This window comes from Saccopteryx bilineata, chromosome 1 (assembly GCF_036850765.1).
Source record: "Saccopteryx bilineata isolate mSacBil1 chromosome 1, mSacBil1_pri_phased_curated, whole genome shotgun sequence".
Taxonomy (NCBI): Eukaryota; Metazoa; Chordata; class Mammalia; order Chiroptera; family Emballonuridae; genus Saccopteryx; species Saccopteryx bilineata.
This window is the reverse complement of record NC_089490.1, coordinates 81,916,824-81,934,000: the sequence shown is the minus strand read 5'-3', so window position 1 is coordinate 81,934,000 and position 17,177 is coordinate 81,916,824. Positions and strand designations below refer to the sequence as shown.

At 48.3% G+C, this 17,177-nt stretch overlaps 1 protein-coding gene across 3 annotated transcripts in view; it reads left to right on the top strand.

The window, feature by feature from the left end:
• Nucleotides 1-17,177, top strand: part of GTSE1 (G2 and S-phase expressed 1) — a 28,748-nt gene continuing 11,571 nt past the window's right edge. The window contains exons 1-5 of one of the 3 annotated variants that reach the window (XM_066255195.1): nt 1-349; nt 743-841; nt 13,278-13,335; nt 13,440-14,067; nt 16,746-16,916. In XM_066255195.1, coding sequence (XP_066111292.1) covers nt 763-841; nt 13,278-13,335; nt 13,440-14,067; nt 16,746-16,916 — 936 coding nt within the window. In that variant the 5' untranslated portion in view covers nt 1-349; nt 743-762. Of the gene's footprint in view, nt 842-13,277; nt 13,336-13,439; nt 14,068-16,745; nt 16,917-17,177 lie in introns of all 3 variants that reach the window. The other 2 variants (XM_066255207.1, XM_066255199.1) reach the window with 2 other exon arrangements.

The following is a 17,177-nucleotide window of genomic DNA, read 5'->3' as shown; positions in this document are numbered from 1 at the left end:
ATAGGAATTTAATTTTCTCCATTTACAGATGAAGAACTGAGATCAGAATTCTGTTCCTAGCCACACGTCGTAATGCTAAACCTGCAGGTACCCACACAGCGTGGACTTCAAGAGAACTTGGTCCCCAGGCTGTATACCTTAGCCCTTCGCAGCCCACCCGCGCGCGGAGGCAGTGCGCACGCGCATCAGGCTCTTTCTCCCAGGCGCTAAGACTACAATCCCCAGAATGCACCGGGCACGCGCAACCTTGCAGTGCCCTTTTCAAACCGGCCAATCGCAGCCCGCGCCGCGGTCGCCGCGCCGTGTTTAAATCCGGGGCGGAGGTTTCTCCGCCGGGACGTTGCAGCAGGTTAGGGGTGAGGGGCCTCGGAGGACTTGGGCCGGGTGCAATGGGCATCCCTTCGTGTGCTCCGTCGGTACTTTGACAAACCAAAACCCGCAGCGGTCCGGCCAAGAGCTGGGAATTCCGTTGCCGCCGCCCGAGGCGTCCAGGCCTGGCTGGGACTGGCGCCGTCTGTTCTGGATCCACCCTGGAGGCTCGTGGCGTGGGGGAGTGTGTTGCGGAGGGTCTTGAGCTGCATCTCAGGTGGCCTTTGGCCGCAGCCGCCAGCTCCGTGTCCCTGTGCGTGCTCCCGGGGCTCACGCGGCTGGGCGTCACTGCGGGCGGAGTGCCCGGGGAGCTGTCTGACACCCGGTCACTTCTGGTCCCTTTCCCCTTTGTCTCCTCCCCCCTCCCCTGCAGTGGCTCTGACAGCTCTGGGCATGGAAGGAGGAGGCGGCCGCGACGTGCCTCCAACCAGCCGGGGAGGACAAGCAGAGATGCAGGTTCCCGAGAAGAATGGTACGTCCTTGTCTTTGCAGCGCCGTTGTTCAGGTAGCTTAGTGAAGAGGTCGGTTGAACCCATCCTTCCGTGAGAACTTAGTGCTCATCCTGTGCTCTGTACCCATGGCGACTGTCTCCAAGGAGTTTGCATCCCTCTCCCTTCTTTATTTTCAGTTACACAGTATTCTTCAGCCTCTTTGACGCCCAGCTTTAAGTTACACCCTAAAAGAAATTTTCACGGCTTTTGTTTACGTCAGTATCCCGGGTGCCTACAGCGCGACTTGACGTTTTTGCAGGAGCTCTGATAGATTTCTGTGGGATTGATTGGGATGTTTTCTCTTTGTTGCTGGTTTCTGTTTACTCACACCTGTTTCGTATCTTGGTAATCACGTTAGTGAGTGAGCCTGGCTGGAACTTTGTTGTCTTGTTCCCTTGGTCCTGTTTGAATGTCCAGGTGAGAGTGCAGCCTCCTGAGATGCGTTAAGGGCACTGCTCTCTTTTTCAGTTAAAGCATGTTGACATCCTTTTATTCTTTGTTCCTAAACACCCGTGTGAGGCAGGTATCCTTGACACCTTCATTTTGCATAAATCATCCCAGAGACATTGCCAGTTGTCCATTCTTCATTGTACATAGGAAGGTATTTGCTGCTACACCCTTCTCCTTCTCCTTTCCAAATACCAATCCCTTCCACATGTATACAGAATCCCCACAGCTTCTCTTGAGGATGTCAGGCTTCTGTCACCCTACCTTCGCATCCTTGCTGTGACCTGTCCATTAGCTCACACTCAGCATTGACATTGACCAGGGGTCCCCAAACTACGGCCCGCGGGCTGCATGCGACCCCCTGAGGCCATTTATCCAGCCCCCACTGCACTTCCGGAAGGGACACCTCTTTCATTGGTGGTCAGTGAGAGGAGCACATTGACCATCTCATTAGCCAAAAGCAGGCCCATAGTTCCCATTGAAATACTGGTCAGTTTATTGATTTAAATTTACTTGTTCTTTATTTTAAATATTGTGTTTGTTCCCATTTTGTTTTTTTTACTTTAAAATAAGATATATGCAGTGTGCATAGGGATTTGTTCATAGTTTTTTTTATAGTCTGGCCCTCCAACGGTCTGAGGGACAGTGAACTGGCCCCCTGTATAAGAAGTTTGAGGACCCCTGACATAGACCTACACTCTATTTTCTCGCTTGTCCCCAAGTCCTCTCCATTTGCAGAGTGCCTTATTCAGAGCCAGACTTCAAGAGCTTTTTCAACTTGTTTTGCTATTTCCTCACATCCCTCAACCTGAGCAACCCTACCTGCTCTCACCCCTCCACTCGAGCTGTTTTTCTCAGTCAGTGATGACATCTTTGTCGCCACATCTGTCCATGGTTCTGTCCTTATTAAATCAACCTCTCAGTAGTAACATTTGACCTTCTCTCCTTCTGGAAACTTTTCTTGCTGGGCTTACAAGGCATCTTGGTTTTCCTCCTGCCTCCTTGGCAGGTGTATCGCCATCTCTTTGCAGAGTCCTCTTCTACTGTGGTGTGTGTGTGTGTGTGTGATCTTTTTAGCCATTCATCAGTTGGGAGGCACATAGGTTGTTTCCATATCTTGGCTACTGTGAATAATGCTGCAGGGAACATGGGGGTTCAGGTGTCTCTTTGAGATAGTGATTTCATTTCCTTTGACTATCGCTGGATCACATGGTAGTTCTATTTTCAATTGTTTGGGGAACCTCCATACTGTTTTCCACAGTGGCTGCACCAATTTTTATTGCTGCCAACAGAGCACAAGCATTTCCTTTTCTCCACATCCTCGCCAGTACTTAGCTTTTGAGTTACTTTCAAGAGTGAGATGCATCCAGGCCCCAGAGGAGACACGGGCTGAGGTAACAAACTCAGGAAATCACCTGTGAAGAAGTCAGAAGTGCTCCGCTAAATATGATACAGTTCAAGCTACATCTTCTAAACCAGTGGTAGTCAACCTGGTCCCTACCGCCCACTAGTGGGCGCTCCAGCTTTCATGGTGGGCTGTAGCGGAGCAACCAAAGTATAAATAAAAAGATAGATTTAGGCTCTGGCCGGTTGGCTCAGTGGTAGAGCGTCGGCCTGGCATGCAGGAGTCCCGGGTTCGATTCCTGGCCAGGGCACACAAGAGAAGCACCCATCTGCTTCTCCACCCCTCCCCCTCTCCTTCCTTTCTGTCTCTCTCTTCCCCTCCCGCAGCCAAGGCTCCATTGGAGCAAAGTTGGCCTGGGCCCTGAGAATGGCTCCATGGCCGCTGCCTCAGGCACTAGAGTGGCTCTGGTTGCAACAGAACAATGCCCCAGATGGGCAGAGCATTGCCCCCTGGTGGGCATGCCGGGTGGATCCCGGTCGGGCGCATGCAGGAGTCTGTCTGACTGCCTCCCCGTTTCCAACTTCAGAAAAATACAAAAAAAAAAAAAAAAAAAAAAAAAAAAAAAGAACTGGGATGACAGTAGACATCACAACCACGTGCCCAGCTTTAATGGGATTTCTTTATTTTTTCCATCAAGCCTCATGCTGGCTTATGGGTGATTTACACGTGGATGATAGTCCCGGGTGCTGTTCATCAGTATTTCTATGATTATATATTTTCTTCCTGGTACATGATTGAGTTGTACTTTCTGCACACCTGAAGTTGGGTTTGGCTCAGGTGACTGTTGCATCCACCGGGTACGAGAAGAAACATCGGAGACTTTTAGGAGTTTAGATGTTACTTTATTGGCCAGTTTAACCTGCGCAGGGGCGAACTCCCAAGATGTCCGGAGACACTGTGCTCAGGAGGAGCTGCAAACGGAAGCTGCGCCTGGCGCTTACAGCCAGGTCCTTATATATCCTAAGTGAGCAAGCATAGTGGCAGTTTAGCTATTGGCTAGGGAGGTCGCACGCAGCATAGCAACAGGGGCCAGCATAGCAACAGGGGCAGGTTTTAGCTTAGTGGCGAATTTCAAACATAAACTTCTGATAAGGGTCTCTGACCTTCTTTGTTCTCAGCCTCACAGAGGCTATATCAGCACTCCCTGTTCCTTCAATAGTTACACTCTTGGCAGCCCCAGAATATCAGTACTCCCTAAATCTAACATTCCCCCATCTCTTTTGGGCATAAATCAAACCCTTGATTCTTTATCAGTGGGGAGACTGATATAAGACTGGGGCTCATGAGAATTTTCTACTTTAGCTGTAGCTATAAGCTAATTGGGTCAGGAGTCCTCCCTAGTATGTGCTGGCACGCTGATCGTGTGCCCTTAGTACTACAAGCTTTACGGACTAATTTCTTTCTGCCTTGCATTTTTCTTCTCTACTAACTTCTTACAACTTACACAAACCTTCTGCAACTTACATAAACCTTCAACTTTTATGCACTTTCTTATCCAGAAATAACTGGCCTTCATAACAACTTGCTTTTCCTTTTTCTTTTCAACAGTACCTCTACACCTTATACCTTCTATTATCAAAACTATACAATTCCTTTCTAACTAATCAAAATTCTTAATTCCTAAAAACCTTAACCTTTAGTGACAATTAAGTTGACTTTCTTTTTATCCTAGTTTCCCTTTTCCTAAAGCCTGATTAAAAGAGTTCTTAGTTTTTTTACTCTAGGCATTAGCCATGCGTGGACCAGTTAACTTCTGGTTTGTGGCTGAAGTAGGGCATGCTGTCCTTCTTCTAGGTTCCTATTCTTTAATCTGTTTGCAAGTATCTTGATATTCTAATTACTCTAGAGTGGTTAGCGTAAAAACAACATTCTTCTCTTAAAGAGCACACAGTCCTCCTTGCTGAAGGAGGAGGAGGTCTAGCCCTCTCCTATTCTGAAGGGCTACCTCAGCTAGGGAGTCTATTTGCTTCTTGAGTTATATTACCTGGTTTAGGTGGACTCTATTGAAATTCACTGACTAGGGTCTCAGAACCCTACTTTTTACAGAAATAACCTGAGTGAGACCCGTATATGCGACGCCGTCCGAAAGGGGGTTCGAGGCAAGCATAGTGTGGAGTATACCATAAAGCCCTATTTTTTTTTACATTGGGGTTACACCTATTACCTAAGGTGTATGAGCTAGGCAAATCATCAGCGAGAGGGCTCCTGGCTGAATCAGAATGTCTCCAAGCTGCTGGTGAATCACAGAATTTGTCTTCAAAGAACTTTGATAAGTCAGCTTGGGGAGTTATGGGGTGTTATTATTCCAGGTGTCATTCTGTGCTATAACTGTGCTATCTGCTGTCCTGATTAAAACCTATTTCTGCAACTCTAGTCCCTTGCTGGGTAAACAATAAAAAGTCATCAGTCCTAAGTGGAAGAGAAGGTGAGCTTTAGAGGCTCTCCAGGGGTCCGCTTGACTTGCCATCTCTGAGATCCTTCGTCAGGTGGTTGGGCCGGCTTTACGTGGGAAAGGTGGATCCAGTAGGGCAGGGGTCCCCAAACTTTTTACACAGGGGGCCAGTTCACTGTCCTTCAGACCGTTGGAGGGCCAGACTATAAAAAAAAACTATGAACAAATCCCTATGCACACTGCACATATCTTATTTTAAAGTAAAAAAACAAAATGGGAACAAATACAATATTTAAAATAAAGAACAAGTAAATTTAAATCAACAAACTGACCAGTATTTCAATGAGAACTATGCTCCTCTCACTGACCACCAATGAAAGAGGTGCCCCTTCCGGAAGTCCGGCGGGGGCCGGATAAATGGCCTCAGGGGGCCGCATGTGGCCCGCGGGCCGGCAGTAGTTTGGGGACCCCTGCTAGGGCTTTTCAGCTACCTTAATAGCTGTGGGTGTACCAGGATCACCTGGAACAGTCTATTCTACCGTGGCTCAAGGTTGCCTCGTCGGTGGTTGAGAATCTACACCCACTGTCCAGGCTCCGGTGGCTCTGGTATTCGGGAGCTGTGTTCCCGCATTCGATTGGGCTGATCTCTGGAGGGCCTGCACCTCGCTTCTGATGTGTTGCAGGGCCTGCAAGGACTTGAGGAAATTATGATTAGAAATCTCTAGTTCCCCTCTGGTCAATCGAGGTACAAGGGGCAAAGGTTGCCCAAATAAGATTTCATAAGGGGTCTATTTATTGAGATAGGGGGTACATCTGGTTCTAAAAAGGGCAAAAGGGAGGGGCTCAACCCAGTTTTTTTTGTCGGTCTCCCCTCTCAGCTTAATTATAGTTTCCTTCAGAGTCCTGTTCATTCTTTCTACCTGTCCTGAACTTTGGGGCCTATAAATGCAATGTAATTTCCAATTAATATCTAACAGTGGCTAATTCTTGAGATATCTTGGATATGAATGCAGGTCCATTGTCTGATCCTAGGGCTAGGGGAATGCCATATCTAGGTATGATTTCCCTTAATAAGACTTTGCAGACTGTGGAAGCAGCTTCTCCTCGCGTGGGGAATGTTTCTACCCATCCTGAGAAGGTGTCTAATAATACTAATAGATACTTATAACCTGACTTCCCAGGGGTCATCTCTGTGAAATCTATTTCCTACAGTTCTCCTGGAGCTTTCCCCCGATACCTCACAAAGGGGGGTAGCTTCTTATTCTGCGCATTTACTCTGGTACAGATGCTGCACCTCGAGACAGTGGAGTGGACAATATTCCTGATGTTGGGCCCTACATAATACTTCCTGATAAATTGTTCTAGCTTGTTTTGTCCTAGATGGGTACTAGTATGAATACTTCCTACTATTTCTCTTATTATTCCCTGGGGAAAATAGAGCCGGGAGTCAGGAAGCTCTATCTATCCCTGCTAATTTTTCTTCCCTTTCAACTGTATCCCTTTCTGCTCTTCTTCTGGGGAATATCTAGGATCCGGAGGTAGCATTGGCTTAGACAGCAATGGCAGAAGGCTTTCTTGTGGCCCAGTGGCTGCCTCTCTTGCAGCTGAGTCTGCTAGGTTGTTACCCTTTACAATAGGCGAGTCCCCTCTCTGGTGTCCTTTGCAGTGGATGATGGCAATTTTGGTAGGTAGCCAAATGGCGTTTAGGAGGGCAAGAATTTCATTGCGATTTTTAATGTCTTTCCCCCCTGCTGTCAGTAAGCCTCTCTCCTTGCATATGGCTCCGTGGACATGGGCAGTGGCTAATGCATACCGGCTGTCAGTGTAGATGTTGGCAACTTTTCCCTCTGCTATCTGTAAGGCTCGGGTTAGTCCTATTAGCTCTGCCCTTTTTGCAGATGTTCCTGCCGGCAGTGCTTTCTGCCACAGGACCTTATTTTCCGTGGTCACTGCTGCCCCTACATGTTGCTGTCTATCCTTAATAAAACTGCTCCCATCAGTAAAGAGGGTCAGGTCTGCCTTCCCGTATGCTTGATCCCTTAAGTCCGGGCAGGAGCCAGTCACTGTGTCAAGGATTTGTTTGCAACTGTGGACCAAAGTGCTTCAGGGCAGCAGTTTTGAGGAACTGAACAGATGGAGGGTTCAGCAGCTGAGCCTGATAACTGCATTAGCCACGCATTAGATAGCCACCTGTCAGGAGGTGCTCACAGCACTTGCTCTACGTCGTGTTCCTCAATGACTTTGATGTCCTGCCTTAAAGTTAATTTACTAGCCTCCTTGACTAGTATGGAGGTGGCAGCAAGTGCCCTCAGACATGTTGGCCATCCCGAGGCTACAGGATCAAGTCTCTTGGACAGATAGGCGACAGGCCTCTTCTACGGCCCAAGTTCCTGGCTCAGTACCCCTAAAGCTACCCCTCCCTTTTCTGCTATAAATAGCTGAAAGGGTTTGGCCAGATCTGGCAGGGCCAAAGCTGGGGCAGCCGCCAGGACCTCTTTCAGCGCTTGGAACGCTTGCTTCTTCTTATCTGTCCATGTGAACTGCTCTTCCTTACCCCTGATTAGTTCGTGCAGGGGTTTAGCTAGTTCTGCAAAGCCTAATATCTACAGTTGGCAGTATCCTACTGCACCCAGGAATTCTCGTACCTGTCTCTTGTTAGTAGGCTCAAGGATCTGCAAGACTGTCTGAATTCGCTGGCTGGACAATGTCCTTTGCCCTCCCTGTAAGTTATACCCCAAATAACTTACAGTTTGCGTCACAATCTGGGCCTTCTTGGCGGAGACTCGATACCCTATTCGCCCGAGATCTTGTAGCAGGTCCGAGGTAGCTTCCTCACACTCTCGTTCGTCCTTGGTAGCTATGAGGATGTCATCCACATACTGGAGCAGTACGATTGATGGATGGGAGGAGCAGAAACCCTGCAGATATTTGCTGAGGGCTTCATTAAAAATGGTGGGGGAATTCTTAAACCCTTGTGGTAGTCTGGTCCAAGTGAACTGCCCCACCAGTCTATTATCTGGGTCATTCCTTTCAAAGGCAAAGATTTCTTGGCTCTGAGGCGCCAGGGGAATACAAAAGAAGGCATCCTTCAAATCCAGGACAGAATAATAGGTATGGGTTGGGGGCAATGAGCTCAGTAAGGTATACGGATTGGGCACCGTGGGATGAATAGTCTCTACCTGTGCATTCACCTCCTGCAAGTCCTGGACCGGATGATAGTCTTGGCTCCCCAGTTTCTGGATGGGAAGGAGAGGGGTGTTCCAGGCTGATTGGCACCTTCGAAGGATGCCTGCCTCCAGCAGGCATTGCAAGTGCCGGGCGATTCCCTGTCTAGCTCGGGCTGGGACCGGGTACTGCCTGATCCTAACCGGTCTAGCAGTGCTAAGCAGTTGCACCAGGACAGGCGGTTGGTGAGCAGCCAAACCTGGGGGGTTGGTTTCCACCCAAACCTCAGGTACCCGGGCACGCAGGGCGTCTGGAACCCCTTCCTCGGCCTCCTTACCTTCTAGGACGGTGGCAAGTAAGTGTTCTTCAGACAGTGGGACAGTTACTTCCATGCTGACCTCTGCCTCTTTGTTCCCGATAGGGCTTTCCTCCCGTTGGAAGGTTATGGTGGCCTGAAATTTCTGCAATAAGTCCCTTCCAAGCAGTGGGTAAGGGCAGTCTGGAATGACTAGGAAAGAGTGGGTGATGGTGCCTCGACCTAAGTCAGTAATTCTTGCAGTGGCCCATGGGTAGGCTTCTGCTTTGCTCGTTGCCCCTATTATGTTAGTAGTTGTCTTCTGCATCTGGCCCTGTGGTTTCTTTAGGACTGAGTAGGTGGCTCCCGTGTTGAGTCTATTGGTTTTCCTTCGACTGTTAAGGTGACCATGGGCTCCTGGGAGCTGGCGGGAATGGAGCCCTGGCCCTGTCAGTCTAAGGTTTGGAGCAAGACCTCTGGGCCCTGTCTTGGCCCTTGGCTGTCGGCCTTCAACCTTGGACACTCTCTTTTCTAGTGCCTTTTCTCCTTACAATAGGCACATTGATCTTTGGCTATTCGCCATCCCTGGCCCTTTGCTAACCCCCTTTCCCTTTGGGAGGAGATTTCTGGGCAGCAGTCAGAATTTTGGCAACTTCCTTTGCTCTGCCAACCTCCGGATCATCCCTATTGACATACACCTTCTGGGCTATCTCTAATAGCTTGCTTCTATTCTCTCCCTCGAACCCCTCAATCTTCTGAAGCTTTTTCCTAATATCTGAAGTGGCCTGAGTCACAAAGGCTATATTTACTAGTCTCCTGTTCTCTTCTGCCTCAGGATCTAGAGGGGTATATACTCTATTAGCCTCTATGAGTCTTTCTAGAAAGGCTGCTGGGGATTCCTCTCTTCCCTAAATGACTTCACTAACCTTACTGAAGTTGGTTGGCTTTCTAGCTGCTGCCTTGAGCCCCCTCAACAGAGTCCGACGATACTGGAGGAGCGCGTCCCTTCCCCCAGCGGCATTAGGGTCCCAGGTAGGAGGTTTCCCTTCTAAGTTTCCCTTTCTTCTCCTAATACCGCCTTAGCAGCTTCTCTTATTATTCTATCCCTTTCTTCAGAAGTGAAGAGGGTTTATAAAATCTGCTGACAATCGTCCCATGTGGGCTGATGGGTCCTAAAAATGGTCTCAAGGAGAGATATTAGTCGCTGAGGTTTCTCGGAAAATGGGGGATTCTGATGTTTCCAATTGTATAAATCACTAGTGGAAAAAGGCACATAGATGAGGCGAGGAGGTGCCCGTGGGCCAGCATCTGGTGCTGGCAGCACCTCCCGGAGGAGGAGGCAAAATGGCTATATCTACCCACACATCCATATACAGGTATTGGTCTGGGTTGGGAGCCCTATAGACCATGGCTCTGACAGCAAACAAAATTGGAAGGTCAAAAGTGCCCTCTGTGGGCCATCCTACATTAAATGTAGGCCATTCCAGCTGGCTCAAGGTCCAGAGGAAACCTGGACTTGGCTGTGGACCTCCGTACCCCTGAGCCCTCTTCTGGAAATCAGAAAAATTCTTCAACAGGCACTCGAGCGGGGATCCCGGCACAGACTCCTGTTGCCCCATCCTAGATGACTCAGGAATAATGAGAAAGGGTAGGATACAGGCAACACACACTATTAACACAAGGAACACACTTGTCTCTCTCACACTCAACTCAGTCATTTGAGCTCAGACAAAATGCAGCGCAGCGCAAAACGAATTCCTAATGTGACCGGTCACTCCCAAAGTTAACAAATCTAAATATCCAAATTTCAGAGAGCGGCGTCCTGCTTCTGAAAGCCCTGGGTAGGTTACCGGCAGCGTCCCACCTACTACCTCAGGATTGTGTGCTCCAGAGCCCAAAAGCCAAACCAAATGAGGACCCTCCGTGAATACTTACTCAGCTCGAGCTGTCCTTCTGGTCTCCAACCCAAAACTCCGCTAAGGGAGAATCCCGGGTGAGCCCCCCAAATGTTGCATCCACCGGGTACGAAAACAAACATCGGAGACTTTCAGGAGTTTAGATGTTACTTTATTGGCCAGTTTAACCTGCGCAGGGACGAACTCCCAAGATGTCTGGAGACACCGTGCTCACGAGGAGCTGCAAACGGAAGCCGCGCGCCTGGCACTTACAGCCAGGTCCTTATATATCCTAAGTGAGCAAGCATTATACAGAAGCAGATGTGGCAGTTTAGCTATTGGCTAGGGAGGTCGCACACAGCATAGCAACAGGGGCCGGTTTTAGCTTAGTGGCGAATTTCAAACAAATTTCTGATAAGGGTCTCTGACCTTCTTTGTTCTCAGCCTCACAGAGGCCATATCAGTACTCCCTGTTCCTTCAGTAGTTACACTCTTGGCAGCCCCAGAATATCAGTACTCCCTGAATCTAACAGTGACTTGAAAGGTAGCCAGTGACATGTGAATGTTGTGGTAAGTGTCCCTTCCGCTATTTGTTTCCCTTGCTTCTGCCATGAAGACAGCAGTGTTTCTGAGGGCGGAGGCCACATGCTGGGCTCTGAGTGAGGAGGGCCTGAGCAGAGCCCAGTCTTTCTCCGCAGGCAGGGCTCTGAGTGAGAGTTGTGGCTTCCTTGTCATGAGCCACTGCGTTTGAGGGTGGTTTACCTCAGCGTAAGTTTGCCTGTCCTAACTGATAAGGGTGTGTTTGAACCTGGTTTTAGAAGGAATGCTTCTGACAGTATCCCATTAAGTCTAATTTTGGCTTTTGGGTTGAGCTGATACTTTCTTCTGTGATAACCTATGCCTGTTACTTTCTATGAAGAGCTTTCAGAGTCAGCATGATATTTGCATGTTATCATATGCCTTGTCAGCATGTACGGGGACTGGCGTGTGGGTTTCCCCTCAGGTCTAGTAAAATGAGGGGTATGTTACTAGGTGGTATAAAAATCAAACCGTCTCTGGGCAAACCTCTCTTGGTCACAGTATGTTCTTTTAATGTGTTGCTGGATCTGTTGGTTCACATTCCTACTTAAGGTTGTTATGTTGGTGGGAGACTGGATGGTAGCTTCCTCACCGAGCAAACCTGATAGGCTCGTGTGGTGCCATATGCTTCCTGGAAGTAGGTCGGAAGGTTCCTTTCTTCTGTCCTTTGGGGCAATGTAAATTGTTTTGGAATTATATATTGTTAAAAGATTTGATAGAATTATTCTGTGAAATTATCTGGGACTTGTGCTTTTTGGGGGGAGATGAACTCTTTAATAAATTTGTCCAATTATTTTATAATAATTGAAATATTAAGATTTCTTTTCTCTCTCCTGAGGTCAGTTATATAAATAAATCAATTTAAATAATTTAAATTTAAAACATTTCTATTTCCTAGAAAATTATTCATTTCAGCCAAGTTTTAGGTTTATGTGCAGGGAGTTGTACAAAATAGTTTATGAATGCTTTTAGTATAGTCTGTCTGAAGTTATTTCTGTTTATTTCTTTTGTGCATTTGTACTTTCTGCCTTTTTTTGTGATTAGATAATTAGGATTAATTGAATTGACTAATTAGGACCTGATTGGGATATGAGTATATTTTTAGGTTTTACTGTTTTGCTAAGCATGCTGCATTGTTTATTAGGTTCAAATAAGATATACTCTGTGTAAACCTGTATAAACTTTATTGAAATATCAGTTCAGTGTATTTCACTGAATACACTAAATATTTGCTAAATGTTTGGGCCCATAGCTGGACATTGGGGACTTTGGGAGAGTTAAACTTTTGTTGTCTTGGAGGAGCTTACAGTCAGTCTAGTTGGGGCCACAGAAGGGCCAAGAGACAGTTACAGAACAGCGAAGCTGGGGCAGGGATGGAGGTCAGGTCCAGGTGCTGCAGGGGCTGGGGAGGGGGCTCACCCTCCAGTGGAGGGACCCCTAACCCAGGTGTGTCAGAGGGAGTCATGCAGGGCTGGTGAATGCACCATGGTGGGAATATGGACGCTACACAGTTCACTACACAGTGAATCTGGGGGTTCAGAATGGGCTCCAGTCAACACATACGTCTGCTTATGGAGTCCCTCCTCTGTATTTGCTTGATACTGCACTTATTTTTGAAAGGGGAATAGGTGTTTTATAGTCTGTAAGCAGGGAATTTATTTCTAGGGGAGCTGAGACAGGTGGTCTTTTGAAAATGTTCTATACCCAAAAATGACTTAACTAGTCTCAAATAGCTACTTGAATTACAGGATGAATGCATTTTAGATCTATCTTAAAAATAAGTGCTTAGGCTTTTGGAATAGCTTAGCAAACACTGAATGACTGATGCTATTTTAAAAAGAAAATGGAAAAAATAAGATAACCTAGAGCCCCTATGAAAATGTCACTATTAAAATAATGGTAAGTTACACTTTGGGGAGTGAAATTTCATTTTTTTAAATGATTTTTATTTTTATTTTTTTAATTTATTGATTGCAAGGGAGGGAGAAAGAGAGAGAGACAGGGAGAAACATTGATCTGTTGGTCCACTTCTTCATGCATTCCTTGGTTGATTCTTGTATGTGCCCTGAGCAGGGAATGAACCTACAACCTTGGTTTGGTGTATTGGGAGGATGCTCTAACCAGTTGAGCCATCTTGCAAGGGCTAAATTTCATAATAGTTTTGGTAGCCATAGAGACTGGTGATCTTTTCTTTTTGATAGTCCGAGCCCTAAAATAACAGCAAACTTTTTCTCCCCAGACGTTCTTCTTTTGGTCGATGAAAAATTTGACTTCGATCTGTCATTGTCTTCTTTAAGGTAAACAAATGAGTTCTCTTCCCTTGTCAGTGGGCGTAACTACACTCAATAAAATCTTGCATTTAATCACCAGTGTTACTAATAATCATTTTCTTTTAAAATAGTGCAAACGAAGATGATGAGGTCTTCTTTGGACCTGTGGGGCACAAGGAAAGGTGTATCGCTGCCAGCTTGGAATTAAACAGTCACAGTCCTGAAGACCCTTGCTCGCCAGCGTCAGAGATTCCCTTCCGATGGAGCCCTCTCACTGGGGAGAAGTTTGTGGAGGTTTACAAAGAAGCCCACCTGCTGGCCTTACAGATAGAGAGCCGCAGCAGGCGCCAGGCGGCCCCCGTGGCCAGGCCCGAAGACACTGGGAGCCAGGGTGTGGAGAGGTTTATACAGGAATCAAAGTTAAAACTGGACCTGTTTGAGGAAGAAAATAAAACCGAGAAAAGCCCTAAGTCACTTAAGAGGGAGACATACTGCCTGTCAGACAGCCCCTTGATGGGACTGCAGCCCTCAGGAATCCAGCCCCTTTCGGGCGTGGGCCCGCTCAGTGCCCCTGCCCAGGCTGGCCTCACCCGGGCGCAGGGGCCGCCACTCTCTTCTTGTTCTTCTTTGGTGCCAGTGGAACCGAGTCCTGTTCACCCTCCAAACCAGGCAGTGACTCAGAAAAAGGCCGTCAGCAAACTGCTGCCGCCCCGAGCGTTGTCTCTCAGAGGGAGAAGCATGCACTTGGCCACGGAGAAGGTAGACAAAGCCATGCTCCAGACGGCGATCTGGAACAAGGCGCTCCTTTGCTTCTTAGCGTCACGGTTTAGCCCTATAGTGGAAACGTTAGGGGCAGAAAGGAGAGGTGTTGCTGCTCCAAGGGCTCATAGTGGTGCAAGAGCAGTAATAGTGTGTGGGGCTGGGTTTGGGATGCATGTGGGCAGGGCTGCCTTGCTAATATGATGACTTAAAAACACCTCCTCTGGCAATGCTGGCTAAAATTCTTTGATTTTGTTACAACACTGGATACTCATTAAGGATTTTATCTGCATTAACAAGCAGCTTCCAAAAACTCTCCCTACTGGAATGGCCATTTACCATCCTCCTTAATGGTGTCTTAGTTCAGATGCTCCCTCGCAGGTGCTAAGCAAGGAGCTGTCCTGGGAAGTGGCAGTAGGCAGGTATGCCTTTGGGGTGTGGTCAGTCAACGCTGGCAATCTGGGGTCCTGGCGGCTTGCAGGGGGGGGGACTTTGGGGAAGGGGAAGGTAGGTGTCAGGGGAAGACTGCTTCCATGTTTAGCCTGCTGTAGCTGTGTACCCAGGGCAGGGAAGTAGGAGGGAGCATGACCCTGGAGAGCTGGCTGCAGGCTGCCCCGTGCCTTTCCCTGCTCTGCTTCTGGCCTGGGCAACAGGCCTCTGCTGAGCCAGTCACAGAGCAGGGACGCTTCATGGAGTTGTCAGCTTTTAGGTCAATACAAATGCCCAACCAGGGCCTAGCATTTCCTTTTTCTCTCTACACACACACTCCCTCAACGAGGTGACCCCTGTCAGGACCCAGAATTGAGTGGGCTGCAAGTGCCCTACCTACAGAGCCTGGACCAAACCTGGCCAGCCTTGCGTCGTACAGGCTTCTGTCTCTGGAGACTGTTGGATATAAATTTCTAAGCTGATGTTTCTAGAATGAGGTTGACATGGGTCTCATGTAGTACGTGGACTCAGGGCAGAGAGGCTATGGTGTAATTTCGGCTATTCTGGGGCCTTTTGCTTTCCTCCTAGTAGTGACCTGGTGCCAGAGAGCAGAGGTTCTGCTCAGTGAGGTGTGGGCTGTACAGCTGAGCTACTTTTGAGCTCACGTGGGCATCCCCCACTGCCCACCTCCCACATAAGGAATGTCATGCGTTCCCCAGTGACTCACTGGCACACCCTCACACTGTGAGCGTGGCCTCTAGAAACGACTGACCACTTGCCTTTACTATTTAGTAATGTGCTCTCAAGATAACTGTTAGGGTAGCTGTAGTAAGAAAGAAAAGCTAAAAAACCACAAGCATTGCTGAGGATGTGCAGAGACTGGCACCTACCAGCTGGCTGCTGGGAATGAGAAATGGTGCAGCCACTGTGGGGAACAGTTGGGCAGTTCCTGCAGAAGTTAAAGATAGAAAGAGCATATGACCCAGCCATTTCACACTTTGGTGTATGTCCAAAGAATTGAGAGCATACGTCCCCACAGAAACCTGTGCGCCAATGTTCCCAGTAGAACTATCCCTAATAACCAAAGAGCAGGAGCAGCCCAGATGTCTAGTAGCTGAGGAGTGGATGATCCACTCGAGGTTTGTCCATGCCATGGAATGCGTGACAAAGAAAAGCAGTCTGATGCGTGCTGAGGGGAGAGAGAAAGGAGCCAGTCACTAAGGTCGCATGTAGTGTGATCACAATGACAGGAAGTGACCGTAATAGGCAGATTATAGGGATGGAGAGTCGATTAGGGTTGCCTGGGCTGGGGAGGTTAAGGGAATGCAGAGTGACTGCTCAAGGTTATGAGTTTGTTTCAGGGGCAACAGAATGTTCTAAAATTAGGTTTGGTGATATGCTACCAAAGCGAATGCTTTAAAATGCTGAAATTTATGTTGTCAGGTAGATCTCAGTTTTTAAAAGTGATATCAGCCTGACCTGTGGTGGCGCAGTGGATAGAGCGTCGACCTGGAAATGCTGAGGTCGCCGGTTCGAAACCCTGGGCTTGCCTGGTCAAGGCACATATGGGAGTTGATGCTTCCAGCTCCTCCCCCTTCTCTCTCTCTCTCTCTCACTCACTCTCTCTGTCTCTCTTCTCTAAAATGAGTAAATAAATACAAAAAAAAAAAAAAGTGATATCAAGGGTGAAGTCACAGCTGCATCTCCACGATGCTATGAGCTCCTGTTGCTTCTCATCACCTCTCTGTTACAGGGCTTCTTTGTAAGCGTGAGTTAGTCCCACGCGTGCTCTCGTCCCCTAGTGTCGGATTCATGGCCATTTGGCTCTCTGGCCAGAGGAAAGCAGCTCTTAGTACCAGATGGGAGATTCAGTGCAATTGAGCAGCTTCTCTGGGAGAAGGAATGACCCGTCAGTGAGTGATCTGTGTAACTGGACCCAGTTTCCTCATTATCCTCCTTAGATAAAAATCCCGATGGAGGACTAGCACCAGAAAATCTGTCTCTGACCAGTGACCTGTCTGTCTGGGTGTCATTTTACCCAGTTTTTAATGAGGAAGCAGAGTCTACCATCACTTTGTCTGTGGGGATTTAATGGAGGGAGTGACTGCTTTCCTCTCGATCTTGGTGATGGGACATGCGTGGTGTCAGAGGGACGGGTGGGGCCTGTGGTTGCTCTGAGTCAAAGCCTTGGTGTCTCTGCACTTTGTTAGAGACCAGACGTTTCTCACATTTCAATTAAAATTTTTCAGCCTGTGAAAGAGAAACCAGTTAGTCTTTCGAGGATGAACATCCTAAATGAAAAGGAGCCCCACAGGGACACGGTGCCTGACAAGCCCAGTGCTGCCCAGGATGCCACTGGCTTGCCAGCCAGCGGAAGCCATTTGGTCCAAGGCAAGCGATCGCTCCCTGTTCCAAGCAAGGTGGGTTGGATGGGGCCACAGGTGGGCTGGGGCTTGTGAGTGAAGGAATAAGGTGGCCACCATGTGTGCACAGGATGTGCCTTTGAGTTAAAATCAAGGTTGGGAAGGTTGAAGATGTGACTCCCAGGGGCAGCCTGGGGAACAGCAAAGGACAGGCTGGCGTGCATTCTGCCCCCTGGGACTGGGAGGGTGGGGTGGTCACCTCGCTATGTGTCAGAGTGTCTGTGAGACAGAGGTACCCCCCCCCCCCCGTGGCCTCAC